We start from the raw sequence: 14,607 nt of genomic DNA, 5'->3' as shown, positions 1-14,607 counted from the left end.
GGGCAGGGCAGGGCAGGCTGTTACATGAGCTAGACATGTTGGTCCTGTTTCGGTATCACACGGTTGTTAAGTCCAACTTCAAGCAGTCTGACTAGTGCTCGGCACCGTCACCTGGTGAACACCCACAGCTAGTATAAGGTCACTGTTACAGTTACTCCAATGGTAGTCAAAGGACTTCTTTGCGCCTGTCGAAAATTTGCCTTCACCGAAGTGGTGACCATACTTCAGTAAACTTCAGATATTTGTTCACCGTTGCATTGGTTCGGCCCGTCAATCCACACCAGTCATGTCTGGCACATACCCGCGCTTAACAACCACAAAACAACTGGATCATACAAAAAATGGTCTCGACTGTAAAGACCACTCTCCCTTACAATGTTCTCAAAATAATGAGTACCCACAAAACCATCACAAGCAATCGCATACCATTTCTCCGTCACAGATCTCATCACCATAATGCAAACACACGTCAGCCCTGTGAGGTCCAAAACGCACGGCCTACGTTCAAGAAGAAAAAAACAACAACACAGGAGCTAGCTTCTTGAGTCACGGCGGACTATCAGAGCTGGCGTGAAGCGAACGCCGCTCAGGAGAGCGTGCCTCACGAATACGCGGACGGCCGCACAAGTGACGCCCTTGGCGTAAAGACGCGCTGGACATGGCGCTCGCGCCCGGGTAACGACATTGACTATTTGCTGCGTCTAGCCACGATCCACTGGCCAACCAGTCAATCAATGGATCATCAATGGAAATACGATCAATGTCCGTGGTGATTGGTTTAGAATCCAGCGTGATGCGCCCCACATCAAATCGTCCTGTCTCTGACATGGACATGGGCAAAGAGCCCGGCCCCTGGCGGGGTGACACGTTAGTCGCCCCAACACGCCGCGACACTGACCTGTACATGGGCAGCGAGCCGGGCCCCTGGCGGGGGTGGTAGGCCTGGTAGTTGGGCCGGTTGTAGCCGCCCGTGTTGGCCGCCTTCTTCTCGAGCTCGTAGCTGCGCTTGGCCAGTCGCTTCTCTGCCTGAGTCAGCCGCTTGTCCTGTCGGTCCACCAGCTGGGCGTCGTGCTCGAACGGCTCCTGCCGACCGCCGCGGGGGGAGCGCCCGTCAGCACATGCGTCCTCCGCACGCGCGGCCCGAGATACCGCAGACAGGAAAAAAAGATACCAAAGCAGCGCACGCATGCCATCCAGCGGCACACTACTCACAAACCGAGCCGCACAATGGCACGCACGTGCTGCATCACGCAGGGCTAGTGGCTCATACCGTGAAGCACAATGTGGCGGCAAGCTGGGTCACCCAATAGTAGGCCGAGGGTCAGGGGTCCGCGTCCCACCGGGACAGTTAGTGTGTATCGGCCGACCCAAACACTGGCCACTTGTCGTCGCGTGGCGTAAACATCGCAGGGCGGAGAAAGGACCTAAAAGTAGCCAAAACCACGCGCACTTACAAAATCACCGACGAAAACCCATCTAGTGTGACATGGCAGACAATGGCGTGTTTCGCAGTGATTCGCTCCGATGAGCGGAAATTGTTGACTGAAATGCGAGCGCTAATTACCAAAGGGCGGCGCTACCTCCCGTCTCGCACGAAGGCTGCAGTGTGGAGCGCGTTGCGGAATCTTATCGGTTCCAAACATACGCTACTTTTTCGTTTTTCCGCTTGCACTGCCACCAAACACTGCGCAGGAAAAGTCGCCAGCAATTCAAGCATACGCGGTGACGTATGGCATCTGTAACCTTAGAAGAGAATGTAACGTTGTAAACGTTACCAAACCCGTAAATTCGATTCCAATCGGTATTCGACCCACACCCTTAACGCGTATAGCAAAACGACCCACGTCAGCCTCCGGCAAGGTCATTCATGCCACCTAATTCCGACGACCCGTATGAACCTGCCAGAAATCTGACCCAAGATCTTCCTCGACTCAAGCAGACGGATGCCAAAGCGATAACCTTTCAGCGGGCATCCCTTTCCAGAGCACCAGTACCATAAACTTGCTTCCGCCCGGGTTCGAACCGGGGACCTTCCGCGTGTAAAGCGGACGTGATAACCACTACACTACAGAAGCCCGGCAGACAGACTGCATGGCAGACATACGGCGGCCGGGCGCGCGCGTATGGCAGACATACGGCGGGCCGGGTGCGCGCGCGCGCGGAGTCCCACCTGGAGAACAGGTGGCCAAGCCGCTCGATGACGGTGAGCAGAACCGGGTCGTCGTACTTGTCCGGATCGGGCGAGATGGCGGCCGGCGGCGGGTCATCCTCATTTGGGTCCAACAGCCGGTTCAGGTTCTGCGTGGTGACCTGCAGGTTGGGCCAGCAGCGTCTCAGTCGGGCGGTGCAGCACTCAGCGGGGGTTCGTGGCGGCTCCGGCATCTGACCCGGGTCACGCGTGTACGGTGGAGACGGACTGTAGCCGAGTCGTCGCTCCAGATTGGGCGTGTCAGGCTTTCAAAGCAGGCTGCAGGATGTGAACTTTTTACCACACAGAGTCAAGACCTGAGGACCTCCTGTCCTACACGTACAGAATGCCGCTCAAAACCGCGTACAAGTACGACACCCTCCAAACGCACCACGCCTCAGCTAGTGACTGTTCCTAACTGTGTCAGCATTCACTCCCAAGTACAACACTCCCCAAACACACCATGCCACCTCTGCTGACCATTCCTGACTGTGTCTGCGTTCACTCCCATCTACACTGCAGACGACACGTGCAGCCGCACTGCACTGCCGACTTGTCCCCGTCGGCGAGCACCTGTCTCGAGCATCTGTGACCTGGATAGGCCCAGGCTGGAGGCCGGCGCCGGCCGGCAGCGTACCATGTTATCCGGGTTGGTCTCGTCAACGATCCTGTTGGACATGGACTGCTTCTTGAGCTGGCGGTCGTAGATGCGCCGCTCGAGGCAGTTGTCCGTCACCAGCCGGTAGATGAAGCACTGCTTCTGCTGGCCGAACCTGGCGGCGGGGAGGGGCGACAGAGGTCAGGGCGGCACCCGGCGGCGGCGGCCACTTCAGACGAGCGGAGCGACACGCGCGGACCCGAGCGGCAGCCCGCGTGTCTCACACGACACTGGCCGGCTGCCCTCGGAAAGACACTCCGCCGTGACGTCCCTGGTATGCTACTGTCGAAGAACCACAACACATACCACAACTGGGGAAGTATGCTTGCAAACGCAAACAATTACAAGCAGACACATAGAGAGGTCACGAGTTACGTGAATGAGAGAGGAATTTATCAGGCATTCACCACCAGAACGAAGACAGAACGCACGAATAACCAAGCCAATTCAATCTTGACAAATCCCAAGTCAACAGCTTCCAAAGGTATTTGAGTCGACACATTCAGACCACAGCCAACAGCGCGATCTTGCAGCCTCACACCCAGCCCGCGGCCACCTGCAGCCCCATAGCCAGCCCGCGGGCTACACGCAACCCCACAGCCAGCCCGCGGCCACCTGCAGCCCCATAGCCAGCCCGCGGGCCACACACAGCTCCACAGTCAGCCCGCGGGCTACATGCAGCCCCACAGCCAGCCCGCGGGCTACACGCAACCCCACAGCCAGCCCGCGGGTCACACGCAGCCCCACAGCCAGCCCGCGGGCCACACGCAGTCCCACAGCCAGCCCGCGGGCCACACGCAACCCCGCAGCCAGCCCGCAGGTCACACACAGCCCCACAGCCAGCCCGCGGCCACCTGCAGCCCCACAGCCAGCCCGCGGGCCACACGCAGCTCCACAGCCGGCCCGCGGGCCACACTCAGCCCCACAGCCAGCCCGAGACCGCCCCTGACCTGTAGACCCTGCAGACGGCCTGCGTGTCGTGGCAGGGGTTCCAGGAGGCGTCAAACACCAGCACGCGGTTGGCGCCCACCAGGTTGACACCCAGGCTGCCGGCGCGCGTCGACACGAGGAACAGCGGCACGGCCGGGTTGGCGTTGAACTCGCTGATGAGCTTCTCGCGCTCCAGGCCGGTGGTGGAGCCGTCCAGACCTGGCCATCACACCGCACGGATAAGCACGCCCGCCCGCTGGCCACGGCGGAGCGGTATGGCAGCGGCGGCGGCGGATGAAGATGGCGATACACCGGTCACAGCGGGGACGGTGGGAGCGCCCAGGCCCGCCAGGCACGCGGCACATCCGAACCCAACGAGCAGAGCGGCGCTGATGAAGCCGGAGAGGACTGCGGAGCGCACAACAAACTCGGCCGCGCCTAGCAGGACGTCCGTGAAGCCGTCAAAACCTGCAACCAGTGATGCGGAGGCGACCGGAGACGCAGGGCACAAGAATACACACGGAGAGGCGTACACTGTGGGTAAATCACCATCAGGAGCTGTCGTCGCGTCATGGCAAGGCAGCCCCACGATACAGATGCCGCCAACGTAAACTGGCACCTCGGAGAGCAAACGTGGCACGCGGAACATACGGCGACACTGCTGTGAAGCTATGGGACACCTACCATTGCCAAGGCCGCACCATTGACTCTGACTCCTTGATTTTCAAAAGCCAGATGAGTGCAGCGGGAGAGAGGCAGTGGCCGAGGCCAGGCGAGCGGCCGGCGGCGTCCGTCCGCCCGACTCACGGAAGTAGGTGTGGTTCAGCATCCACTTGTCATTGCGGCCCGGCACCAGCGTCTGCTGCAGGAACTCCTCGATGATGTTGAGCGTGAACAGGGACTGGCTGAACAGCAGCATCTTGTCGCCCTGCCGGACCGTCTCCTCCAGCAGCACTTTGAACACCATCATCTTGGTGGAGTTCTCTATCTGGCCGGGAATGTAGCCCTGCATCATGTCCTGGGCCTGCAAACCGCACGAATTCAGTCACTCATTTGGCAGTCAGGGCCCAACAGAGCCATAGCCAGAACGCAACAGTTCGGAAAGATAATAAAAAACTGCATGAACCCAACAACGGAAGCAGCTAAAATGTTCTACACGAACAGATGCTTGACTAAACGACTTCGTGACGCTACATTCTCCAACACCACAGCGGTGCCCCAGACCACGCTCACCCAGTCGTAGTTGATGAAGCCGTCCTCCTTGGGCGCCTTCTCGAACGGGTTCGAGTCGAGTGGCATCTGTGAGGGGGGACCGGCGGGACCAGCGGGTCCAGCCGGTCCAGCGGCCGGCGGCGCCGCAGCTGGTCGGCGGCCGCGGCCCGGCGTGCCGCTGCTGTCGTTCGTCTCGTCCAGGTCCAGGTCGTCGTCCGCCATTTTCTTCTTCAGCAGGTTGTACAGGATGTCCGGGTGGTTCCAAATCTGAAGCAGAGTGTGCGGGATGTCCAGGTGGCTCCATATCTGAACTATGGTGTGCGGGACATCCAGGTAGTTCCAGATCGGAAGTACTTTAGTCTGAGTCGCGAGACATGATGCTAGGCGGTCAGCACGTTGGTGGAAGTGCTTGAGTGGACACGTGCTCAATGCGAAGTACATGCTTTTCTGCAGGCCATACACAGTGTACGGGTCGACACACATTCGAGGCCCAACTGGGACTAAGCTCCAGTAATCATAGCCAGATGACAACGTAATGCAGATCACTGCCTAGAGGGAGATGCACGCCATTTAACATGGTGCACATGTCTGGGTGAATGCAAGTTCATCTACAGTCCAAGTGGAACCCATCAAGTCACGTGATTACATGATGGGACGATGGTACACAGCAGCAGACTGATAAAGATGGTACACCAAGTAGCAGATTTTCACTGCAACAACACCATCCTGCATAGAGCTGCAACAGGCTCTAAACCGAGACAGTGGTGCGACGCTGGTCTGGGAGGCGCAACGCCCCACCCACCGCGCCTGGCGCGTCTTCATCTACACCTCCTCTCCCCGCCCCCACCACCAGCACGCCGTCTGGGGGTGGCCGCGATCGGCGCCCATTCGGCCGCCCCGGCGCTGCGTACACGGACACACAGAGACTGCGCGCCGCACGCGTACCTTGCAGCTGACAACGAAGGCGCGCAGCGGGTTGGGCGAGTGGCCGTTGCGCGAGGTCAGGTCGAGTATGTAGCGCTGGTAGAGGGCGCGCTGCAGCGGGGTCATGCGCAGCAGGCACACGTACTCCTCCTTCTTGGGCAGCGTCGCCTGCAGGATCGCGTGGCTTCGCCTGAAACGCCGCACAAACACGTCATGGGGCCGATCCAAGTGATGATGACTGAGTACCTGGCCCGACTGAGAACGAGTCCCGAAAATGATCTGTTCAAATAATTCACGTATCAATACCTTCTGAAACTACTCTGCACTCAAGGCCCGGACGAGGAGATGCGAACATGAGCCGGCCAGACAGGCCAAGGCAGACAGGCGGTCAGGCGAGTTAGGGGTGTGCGCATAAGTTCGCAATAATGCCGCCGGAGTGGCCGGCAATATCGCGGCAAAATAGGTAAAATCGGCAATGTCGCGGCGATATCGCGATTCAAACAATCAACATCCCGGAAATGTGAGCCCCAAGGCCAATGCAAAGGGCGCAGGTAGCTAGCACGTCCAGCGAGACGGCAAGAGCGAAACGAACGCACCAGGTAAGATCCTCCATTGCTAGTGATTGCGAGCAAACCTGATCTCCCACACATAAATCTCTGCATATCATTCGCCAGATGACCGCAGCATAATATCCATTCAGCGCCCGTCAGCGCGGCAGCAGTCGGCGTAGGAGCTCGAGCGCCAGCTGCCGCTCGGGTGGAACAGACTGGCCGGAGCCAGCGAGCCCAGCGGGCCGGGGCACCGACTGACCTCTGCACCAGACCCTCCAGCAGCGAGTGCAGCACGTGCGCCCGGAACCGCATCAGACGGATGTCTGACGGCGTCGAGTCCACGCACTGGCCGTTGGAGATGGGCCGCTCGAACATGTTGTTGAACTCGGCCTTGGTGCCGAGGAAGTTGGGCCGCACAAAGTCCACCATGCACCTGGCGGCGGCGCGAAGGCGGGGTCATCGCCAGCCCGGCCTGCATCCCGCCGATGACGCCCGCGGCCGCACCGCCGGCGCCGTCCGCCGACCGAAGCCGGACACGGACAGAGGCCGACACGCCGAGACGACGGCCGCCCGGCACGTCTGCCTCCCGGCCTCGCCCCACCAGCGGGCGGCTCGTCCCGCGGCCGCCGCAGCGCCGCCACTCACCAGTACTCGACCAGGCAGTTCTGCAGCGGGTAGCCGGTGAGTGCCAGCCGGCGACGCGTGCGGATGCTCTTCAGCGCCTGCGAGATGCTGGCACCGGCGTTCTTGATGCGGTGCCCCTCGTCGCAGATCACCAGGTCGGGGCCCGGTCGCGTGATGGCCACCTTGATGCCTGTGGAGTGGGCGGGTCAGAGTCCCGCTCACGGCGAGTACCTGCCAGGTGCGCGCACTCGACTCATCCGGTGCCCTTGCTATGCGTGAGGTGGTAAAGGAGTGCACGTCTTCCAATGTGAGTTGTGTGATACATTCAAAAATTAAATACGTCCACGCTGCCAGGGAGCTCCTGGCCGTATCGTTGGCGTCAGCTTTAGCCATACGCGGCAAATAGACGCTAGCACCCTAACCTGTGCGCAAGGCGCCTTTGCCCCCCCCCCCCCTCCCCCACAGACGTCGCCTACACATCGGCGGTCATATCCGGACGCGGGCCGGGGCTCCACCTCCGGACGGTTACGGAACAGTCCCGTCGGTCAGCCGGACCCGCCCGTCGGCCGTCGGCCGCCACTCACCGTCCAGCAGGCGCTTCTCGCGCGCCTCGGCCTCCAGGTCGTCCGAGCCGTCCTTGCGCTTCTTCTTGCGGGCGGCGCGCGAAGAGCTGATGTTGAGCAGCCGGTACAGCTCGTAGCCAATCAGCAGCACGCCTCCCTCCTGGTACCAGTCAGCAATCACCTGCGGCGGCGCGCGACGTGTCAGCACCGCCTCCGGACCGGCACCGGCCGACGCCGTCAGAGCGAGCGGACCGCGCCGGCCGTCCAGCGGCTCCATCCGACAGCGGCCGGCCGAGCGAGCGGTGGTCAGAGTGGGCGAACCGCGCCGGCCGGCCGTCCAGCGGCCCCATCTGACAGCGGCCGGCAGGGCGAGTGGCAGTCAGAGCGGGCGGACCGCGTCAGCCGGCCGTCCAACGGCTCCATCCGACAGCGGCCGGCAGGGCGAGCGGCAGTCAGGGCGGGCAGACCGCGCCGGCCGTCCAGCGGCTCCATCCGACAGTGGCCGGCCGAGCGAGCGGCAGTCAGAGCGGGCGGACCGGTGAGCCGAGACCACGGCCGCCGGGAGGTCACCTCGCAGCGGCGTCCGCCACCGGCGCACCCAGTCGCTGAGGCAAGACGCGCTGGATCGCTAATCTGAGAGCGGCGATAAGACATGCTCGGCCATCGCTCCCGGGACGACGCCTGACCAGACCAACAGACTGGTCAGAGGAGCGGCCTGCCGCCGCGGCCGGATCACCCCGGCGGTCTGCAGCCCGTCAGCCTCGCACCACGCCCTCGGCCGGCTACCAGGGCGCCCTCACACACGGCAGCGCGGTCTCACCTTGGCGCGCGCCTGTAGCGTACGGTGGCTGTCGTTCAGCATGCTGACGGAGAAGTGGCGCGGCCGCACCTCGCCGCCCTGCGCCAGCGGCGAGTACGTGTTGGCGTCCGGCAGCCAGTAATTGAACTCGTTCAACCAGTTCTGGATGGTGTTGATGGGCACGATGATGAGCACGGTCCGGTGGCCGGTGTGGCGCAGAAAGATGTCCGAGAACGTGACCGTCTGCGGAGGCGGAGCGGCCGGCCGTCAGCGACGCCGGGTACACGCGTGGCTCACACACACATGCACACCCTCCCGACAGGCCGCCCCTGTCATTCAGCCCCCAGTCGCGATTATCGAGCGCCGGTTGATCGACATCCCAGCCGGCTTAACGCAGCCGATTGTTGAGTGTTCTTTATTGCAGGACCTCCGGGCAGTCGGCGCCGACCACGCAAAGGCTTGACGAGACAACTCCCTAAACAGGTATACTTGCATGGCCGAACTAATACAAGTACTAGACAAGTCTGTTCCTTCCATTTATTTGCAAAAGCCCGTCTGTTCTTGGCTGAATGGCAGTGGATTGGTTGCAACATAGTCGTGTCACAGGCATTCATTGGATAATCTGTTCAACTGATACAGCTGCTGTAACATATGTTCACAAGATTCTATGAGCTCAGTTCGTCTTGTCTTTGCCTCATGGACAGTCTTTTCCTGAAACCCACTCATTTCCCGGCGCAAAAGGTGATACTGACTTACCTGCATGGTTTTGCCCAGCCCCATAGAGTGGGCCAGTATACAGCCGAAGCCCTGGGTGGTCTTGCATCGCTCCTGAGACTCGATAACATTGTCGTACAGAAACCGAACACCACCGATCTGCGGGGCGCCAAACGACACGATACGCATGAGTCACTGCCGTGACGAAGTGGCGGCGCGGCAACGGCACGCGCGTGACACCAATACCTACTGAATCCCTTAAAATTCATGGTCGTCATGTTTATATCCCCTAACACGTGCAGCGGAAACAAACAAAATGTCCTAGTCACGAACGAATCACACAAAAATTGTTTAAGCAAACTCTCGTCTCCACGAAACAAAAAGACATTGGGAAACAACGAAGACAACACCTCGCCAGCGGCACACTAGCCTGCCTGCCGCTGCTGGGCACTTCCCAGCATCGCCGCGCGCGCCACGCGCGGGCGCGTCTCGACACGGGGCTGGTCGCTGACCTGGTGCGGCTTGATGTTGCGCGCGATCTGCGGAGCGATGAAGATGTCCATCTCGGCCGGCGGGTGGCCCACGTTGACGAGCACGCGGCCCAGCGAGTCGGGCACGTTGCACGTGTCGTCGGTATGCGAGCCCGAGTTGTTGGTGTCCTCGGAGGGACCCTCGTCCTTCTCCTCCTCGCCCGAGCTCAGCAGCTGGATGTCGTCGTCGCTCGTCTCGCCGCCGCCACCGCCGCCGCCAGCCGAGTCTGCCGCCGCCAGCACAGCGCCCCGGTCAGCACAGCGCCCCGATCTGCTCGGCGCTTCGTCCAACACAGCACCCCGGTCCGCACAGAGCCCAGCCAGCACAGCGTCCCGGTCAGCACAGCGTCGCGATCAGCGCAGCGTCGCGATCAGCATGGGGTCGCGGCCAGCACAGCGCCCAGTCGGCAGCGTGTCCGCCCGCCCACCCGCCACACGACAGCACCATGACCGAGGTCATAGCGTCAACGCCAGAGATGAAGACAGACGAACAAAACCATCCATGGCACAGTCTGAAGAGCATTTACAGACGAGGTCGACCGTTGAAATCTTACGAAAAAGGTGACGTCAAATCATCAACCCAAACTCAGTTCGCCTAAGGACGTTCGTTTCCGGCCTGCCAAGGAGCAACGATAATAGGGATAGTTTTACCCAAATGAAATGAACTGAAGAAAACATTGTTATATCCCCTACGCCTTCATGAGCGTACATCTGACCCTGGGCCACGACATGTTACTTACACTAGCCCACCCACATACCTTTGGCCTTGGCCTGCAGCTTGTCGTGGTCGGCCCTGGCCTTGGCCTGGTCGTGTTTCTCCTCGTCGCTAGAGAGCACAATCACGTCCGAGTCGTTGCCGGGCAGCTCCTTGCGCTCCTCGGCCTCGCGCTCGGCTCGCTCCTCTTCCTCGCGCTGCTTCTCAGCCATTACGCGCTCTTGCTCCTTCTTGAACTGCTCGAACCACTTCTTCTGCTCGGCCAGGCGCAGCTGGCGCTCCTTCTCCTCCTCCTGCGCGCGCAGCGTCTCCGAGTCCAGCTTCTCCTCGGTGATTATCTGGCGGATGTTGCGCCGCTTGTTACGCGGGCCGGCGTCGTCGTCGTTCTTGTCGCCGCCGCTCTCGGCGCGCTTCTTCTTGCGTTTGCGGCCCTTCTTCTTGCGCCTCTTGGGCTTGGGACTCTCGGGCGCGTCGCCCTCCTGCTCAGACTCGTCACCATCGCCGTCGCTGGCCTCGCGCCGGCCCGACTCCGACTCGGTCTCGCTGGCGTCGCTGTCGTCGGACGAGTCGGGCTCGTCGCCGCCGTCGGCGTCGTCCGGCTCGCTGCCACTACCGTTCAGCAGGTCCGGTTTCTCCTCCAGCATGCTGAGCATGTCCTTGACCTCGGAGAGGTCCTCAGCTGTGCCGTCCACCTCGCCCTGCATCAGCTCTGAGTCGAGCACAGCGCCACTGATCAGCTGACTGATCTCGGCCTTGATCGAGTCGTCGAGCGTCTCGGTGGCCACAGCGCCCGACTCGGTCTTAACTAGCGCGCTCGGCTCGCCGGCCGCGCCGGTCGCCTCCTCCTCCGCCTGACCCTTGCCCACCGGTTCTCGCTTCACGCCGCACTTGTCCCCAGGCGAGCTGGGCGCCGGTTCGGTCTGGTTGGCGCCTCCCGCCGCCGCCATCGACGTCGACGTCGAAGAGTCGCCGCCGTCCCGCTCGTCCGCGGAGAGATCCGACGCGCCGTCCCAGCCGGCGACTGAAGTCGAGCTTTGTTCTCCCGGCTGGTCACGCGCGTCGTCTTTTGCGGACGGCGCGCCCTCAGCCGGGCGCCACTCGTCATCTCCCAGGTGAGGGTCGCCCTCTTCCAGGCGAGAGTCGCCTTCTTCCAGGCGAGACTCGTCCTCTTCCACACGCGAATCGCCATCTTCAAGGCGAGAATCGCCACCCTCCAAACGTGATTCGTCTCCTCCGCGACGCGACTCATCCTCCTCTTCTTGCAATTCGTTTACTTCGGGGCGCGAATCACCCTCCTCCACACATGACTCTTCTTCCGGGTGTGGTCCATCATCAGGGCGCGACTCTTCCCCCCAGCGGGTCTCGTCCGGGCGCGACTCGTCCCCTTCCAGGCGTGACTCATTCTCCGAGCGCGGCACATCATCAGCCAGTGCATATCCGTCGTCCCCCATATGGGAGTCCTCTTCATCCAGCCTGGACTCGTCCTCCCAGGCTGACCCCTCTCGCTCACAGCGTGAGTCCTCCTCCTCAGATCGCGATTCGCCCTCCTCCGGGCGAGATCTGCCTTGCGCAGAGGTGGCCGTCGGCGCGCTCACCCTGCCGGCGGCGGAAGTCGGCTGCGCTGCCGGCGGGGCCGACTGGCGCCGGAACATAGCCATCGCCTCCTGTAGGGTGAGCTGGCGCGGCTGGTCGGCCGGCGCCGACTGCACGCTGGCGTCACCCGAGCCGTGCCGGCCGCCGTCGGCCGAGCGGCTGTCGGCAGCGTCTGACTCAGCCTCCTCCTCCTGCTCGGATTCCGACAGCGGCACGGCCGCGATGCCGGGCGGCAGGCGGACGCCGAGCGCGCGCGCCGGCTCCCGCGGCGCCGGCAGCTCGGACGGCTCTTGGACGGGCACGGCGCGGATGCCGGGCGGTAGGCGCGGTAGGCTGGCAGGCGGCGGCACCGGCACGGCCCGTATGCCGGCCGGCAGGGAGACCGGCAGCGCAGCCCGGGGCGCCGCTGTGCCGCGACCGTCGCCCGTCTCGCTGACGGTGTCGTGCGGGCCGCCCTGAAGCACGGCAGCGGCGGCGGCGGCGGCGGCGGCGAATGGACGGTCACCAGCGCCAGCCTGGCCCGGCTCGGCAGCACCGTCCGCTGACCACGGCCAGCGGGCCTCGCCGTCCTCCAGACCGTCGTCGTCCAGCCCGTCATCGTCGAACCCGTCGTCCTCCAGTCCGTCGTCCGCCAGCCCGCCGTCCTCCCATTCCGTCCTCGTCGAGTCCGTCCTCGTCGTCGCGCAGAAGAGCGTCCTCATCCTCCTCGGTCGTCCTCGGCGGTTTGCTGGCCTCCGCAGCCGGCGCCACCGGCGGAGCGGACGCCGGTGACGCCGGGATGGACAACGACGCTGGAGTGGTAGACACCGAGGGTGACGGCGGCACCGAGGCGGGTGCCGGACGCGCGGGTGCCGGCGGCGGGGCGACAGGCGCCTCCTCCCGCCGGACGGCAGCAGCAGGCGCAATGTCGGCCGGCAGCGTTACAGGGGCAGACGTCGGCGCCGAGCGAGCAGTCGCCGATGCCGCACCAGCGGACGTGGGCGACTGAGGCACGGAGGCCGGCGCCGGGCGCACAGCCGCCGGCACAGACTGCCGCGGCGGCGGGCGCTGCGGTGCGGGCTCCGGCTTCTGCGCCGCCGCGGCGCTGGCGGCCTGCTGCCTGCACAGCGCCATAGCCTCCTGCAGTGTGAGACTGCGCGGCTCGGCCCTGTCCGCCTCACTTGCTGACCCGGTCTCACCGACCGAGTCGGCCGCCACGGCCCGCCCACCAGCTGGCTCCGACTGGTCGTCCCGGACGCCTTGTCCGCTGTCCGTTCGCCCCTCGCTTGTGTCGCCTGGCTCGTCGCTATGCTCCTGAGGCTGTGCGCTGTAACGCTCCTCCTGTGCCCCGGCGGGCTCCAAGCCGCTGTCCTCGTGGTCCATCTGGTAGTCTTCGTCGTCGTAGTCCTGTTCCTGTTCATCGCTGTACGCCTCGTCATCGTCATCGAACCGCTCCGTGTGCTGCGGTGGACGGCTGTCCGGCGGCGGCGCGGCGGCGGCAGCGGCCGGCCCGGACCTGGTGACGTTCACGCCCGGCGGCAGGCGCAGCCCGGCCAGCTGCGGGTCGCGGCCCGGCGCCGCCGCCTCGGCCGGCCGCTGCGGCTCCTGCGGCGCCTCCTCCGCGTCCTCACCCTCTGAGTACACATCCATAGGCTCGGCGGCGGAGTCGGCCGCTGGCGAGGTGACGGCCAGCACGGGCTCGGCGTCCGACGGCTCGTCGTCGTCGCCGGCGTCACCCATCCAGCCGACGCTGCCGCTCTCTGCCTGCTGGGCGGCCGGCGCCGGCCGCGTCTCGGCCGCCTCCTGCTGCCGACACAGCGCCATCGCCTGCTGCAGCGTCAGCCGGGCCGGCGCAGTCGAGACAGGCTCGGCCGTGCCGGCCGCCGCCCCCCTCATCTTCGTAGTAATCTTCCTCTTCTTCTTCATCCAACTCGTCGTAATACTCGTCGGCGTACTGCTGCTGTTGCTGTTCCTGCAGCTGCTGTTGTGCTTGCAGCTGCTGTTGCTGTTGCACCTGGCGCTGCTGTTGTTGCTGCTGCTTTAGACGCCACAGCTGTTGTTGCTGCTGTAGACGCTGTTGCTGTTGCAGCTGTTGTTCACGTTGCTGCTGTTGCAGACGTTGTTGTTGCTGTAACTGCTGTTGTTGCTGCAAACGCTGCTGTTGCTGTTGCTGTTGCTGTTGCAGGCGCCACTGTTCCTGCTGTTGCTGCTGGTGTCGCCGCCGCGCCGGCTCTGGCTCCTGACGGACGGCGCTGACGGCGGCCGGCAGCTTGACGGGCGCCGTGTCGCCTCCCACCGCAGCGCGGATCCACGGCGGCAGGCTGGGCTGCGACGGCGGCGGCGGCGTGGGGCTCGGCTCCTGCTGCTGCCTCAGGATCCGCAGCGCCTCGTCACGCGAGATCACGCGCGGCTGGCCGGACGAGTCCATTCTAAAACACAGTTGTTGGACAAAGCTGTAGGGTCACGAACTGTAGAATCAACAGTTGTCGGATAAACAGTGTAAAGATATCCAACCTCACAGGTTCCACGTCATTCCTATGACAGCTAAAACTTCTTCCCACAAGAATGTTACAACACTCCCTCTAATGCTACATCTTATGAGTGACATTACCGCTACATCACAAAAT

At 63.1% G+C, this 14,607-nt stretch overlaps 1 protein-coding gene and 1 non-coding gene across 2 annotated transcripts in view; both read right to left on the bottom strand.

Annotated features, from left to right (window-relative positions):
* LOC119095594 (helicase ARIP4) overlaps positions 1 to 12,132 on the bottom strand; it is a 28,600-nt gene extending 16,468 nt beyond the window's left edge. Inside the window, exons 1-14 of the mRNA XM_037218457.1 lie at positions 10,452 to 12,132; positions 9,676 to 9,920; positions 9,206 to 9,322; positions 8,471 to 8,692; positions 7,672 to 7,831; positions 7,109 to 7,277; positions 6,723 to 6,896; positions 5,934 to 6,102; positions 5,010 to 5,255; positions 4,584 to 4,800; positions 3,797 to 3,995; positions 2,826 to 2,961; positions 2,137 to 2,310; positions 899 to 1,083 (exon numbers count right to left, since the gene is read on the bottom strand). Of these exons, the coding sequence (XP_037074352.1) occupies positions 899 to 1,083; positions 2,137 to 2,310; positions 2,826 to 2,961; positions 3,797 to 3,995; positions 4,584 to 4,800; positions 5,010 to 5,255; positions 5,934 to 6,102; positions 6,723 to 6,896; positions 7,109 to 7,277; positions 7,672 to 7,831; positions 8,471 to 8,692; positions 9,206 to 9,322; positions 9,676 to 9,920; positions 10,452 to 12,066 (4,028 nt within the window). The 5' untranslated portion in view covers positions 12,067 to 12,132. The remainder of the gene's footprint in view (positions 1 to 898; positions 1,084 to 2,136; positions 2,311 to 2,825; positions 2,962 to 3,796; positions 3,996 to 4,583; positions 4,801 to 5,009; positions 5,256 to 5,933; positions 6,103 to 6,722; positions 6,897 to 7,108; positions 7,278 to 7,671; positions 7,832 to 8,470; positions 8,693 to 9,205; positions 9,323 to 9,675; positions 9,921 to 10,451) is intronic.
* Positions 2,003 to 2,075, bottom strand: TRNAV-UAC (transfer RNA valine (anticodon UAC)). The gene has a single exon. It is a non-coding gene; the product is annotated as a tRNA-Val (tRNA).
* Positions 12,133 to 14,607: the final 2,475 nt, after the last annotated feature.

The sequence above is a fragment of the Pollicipes pollicipes genome, unplaced genomic scaffold (assembly GCF_011947565.3).
Source record: "Pollicipes pollicipes isolate AB1234 unplaced genomic scaffold, Ppol_2.1 Scaffold_1698;HRSCAF=1987_pilon_pilon_pilon, whole genome shotgun sequence".
NCBI lineage: Eukaryota > Metazoa > Arthropoda > Thecostraca > Pollicipedomorpha > Pollicipedidae > Pollicipes > Pollicipes pollicipes.
This window is presented reverse-complemented; position numbering and strand designations above follow the sequence as displayed.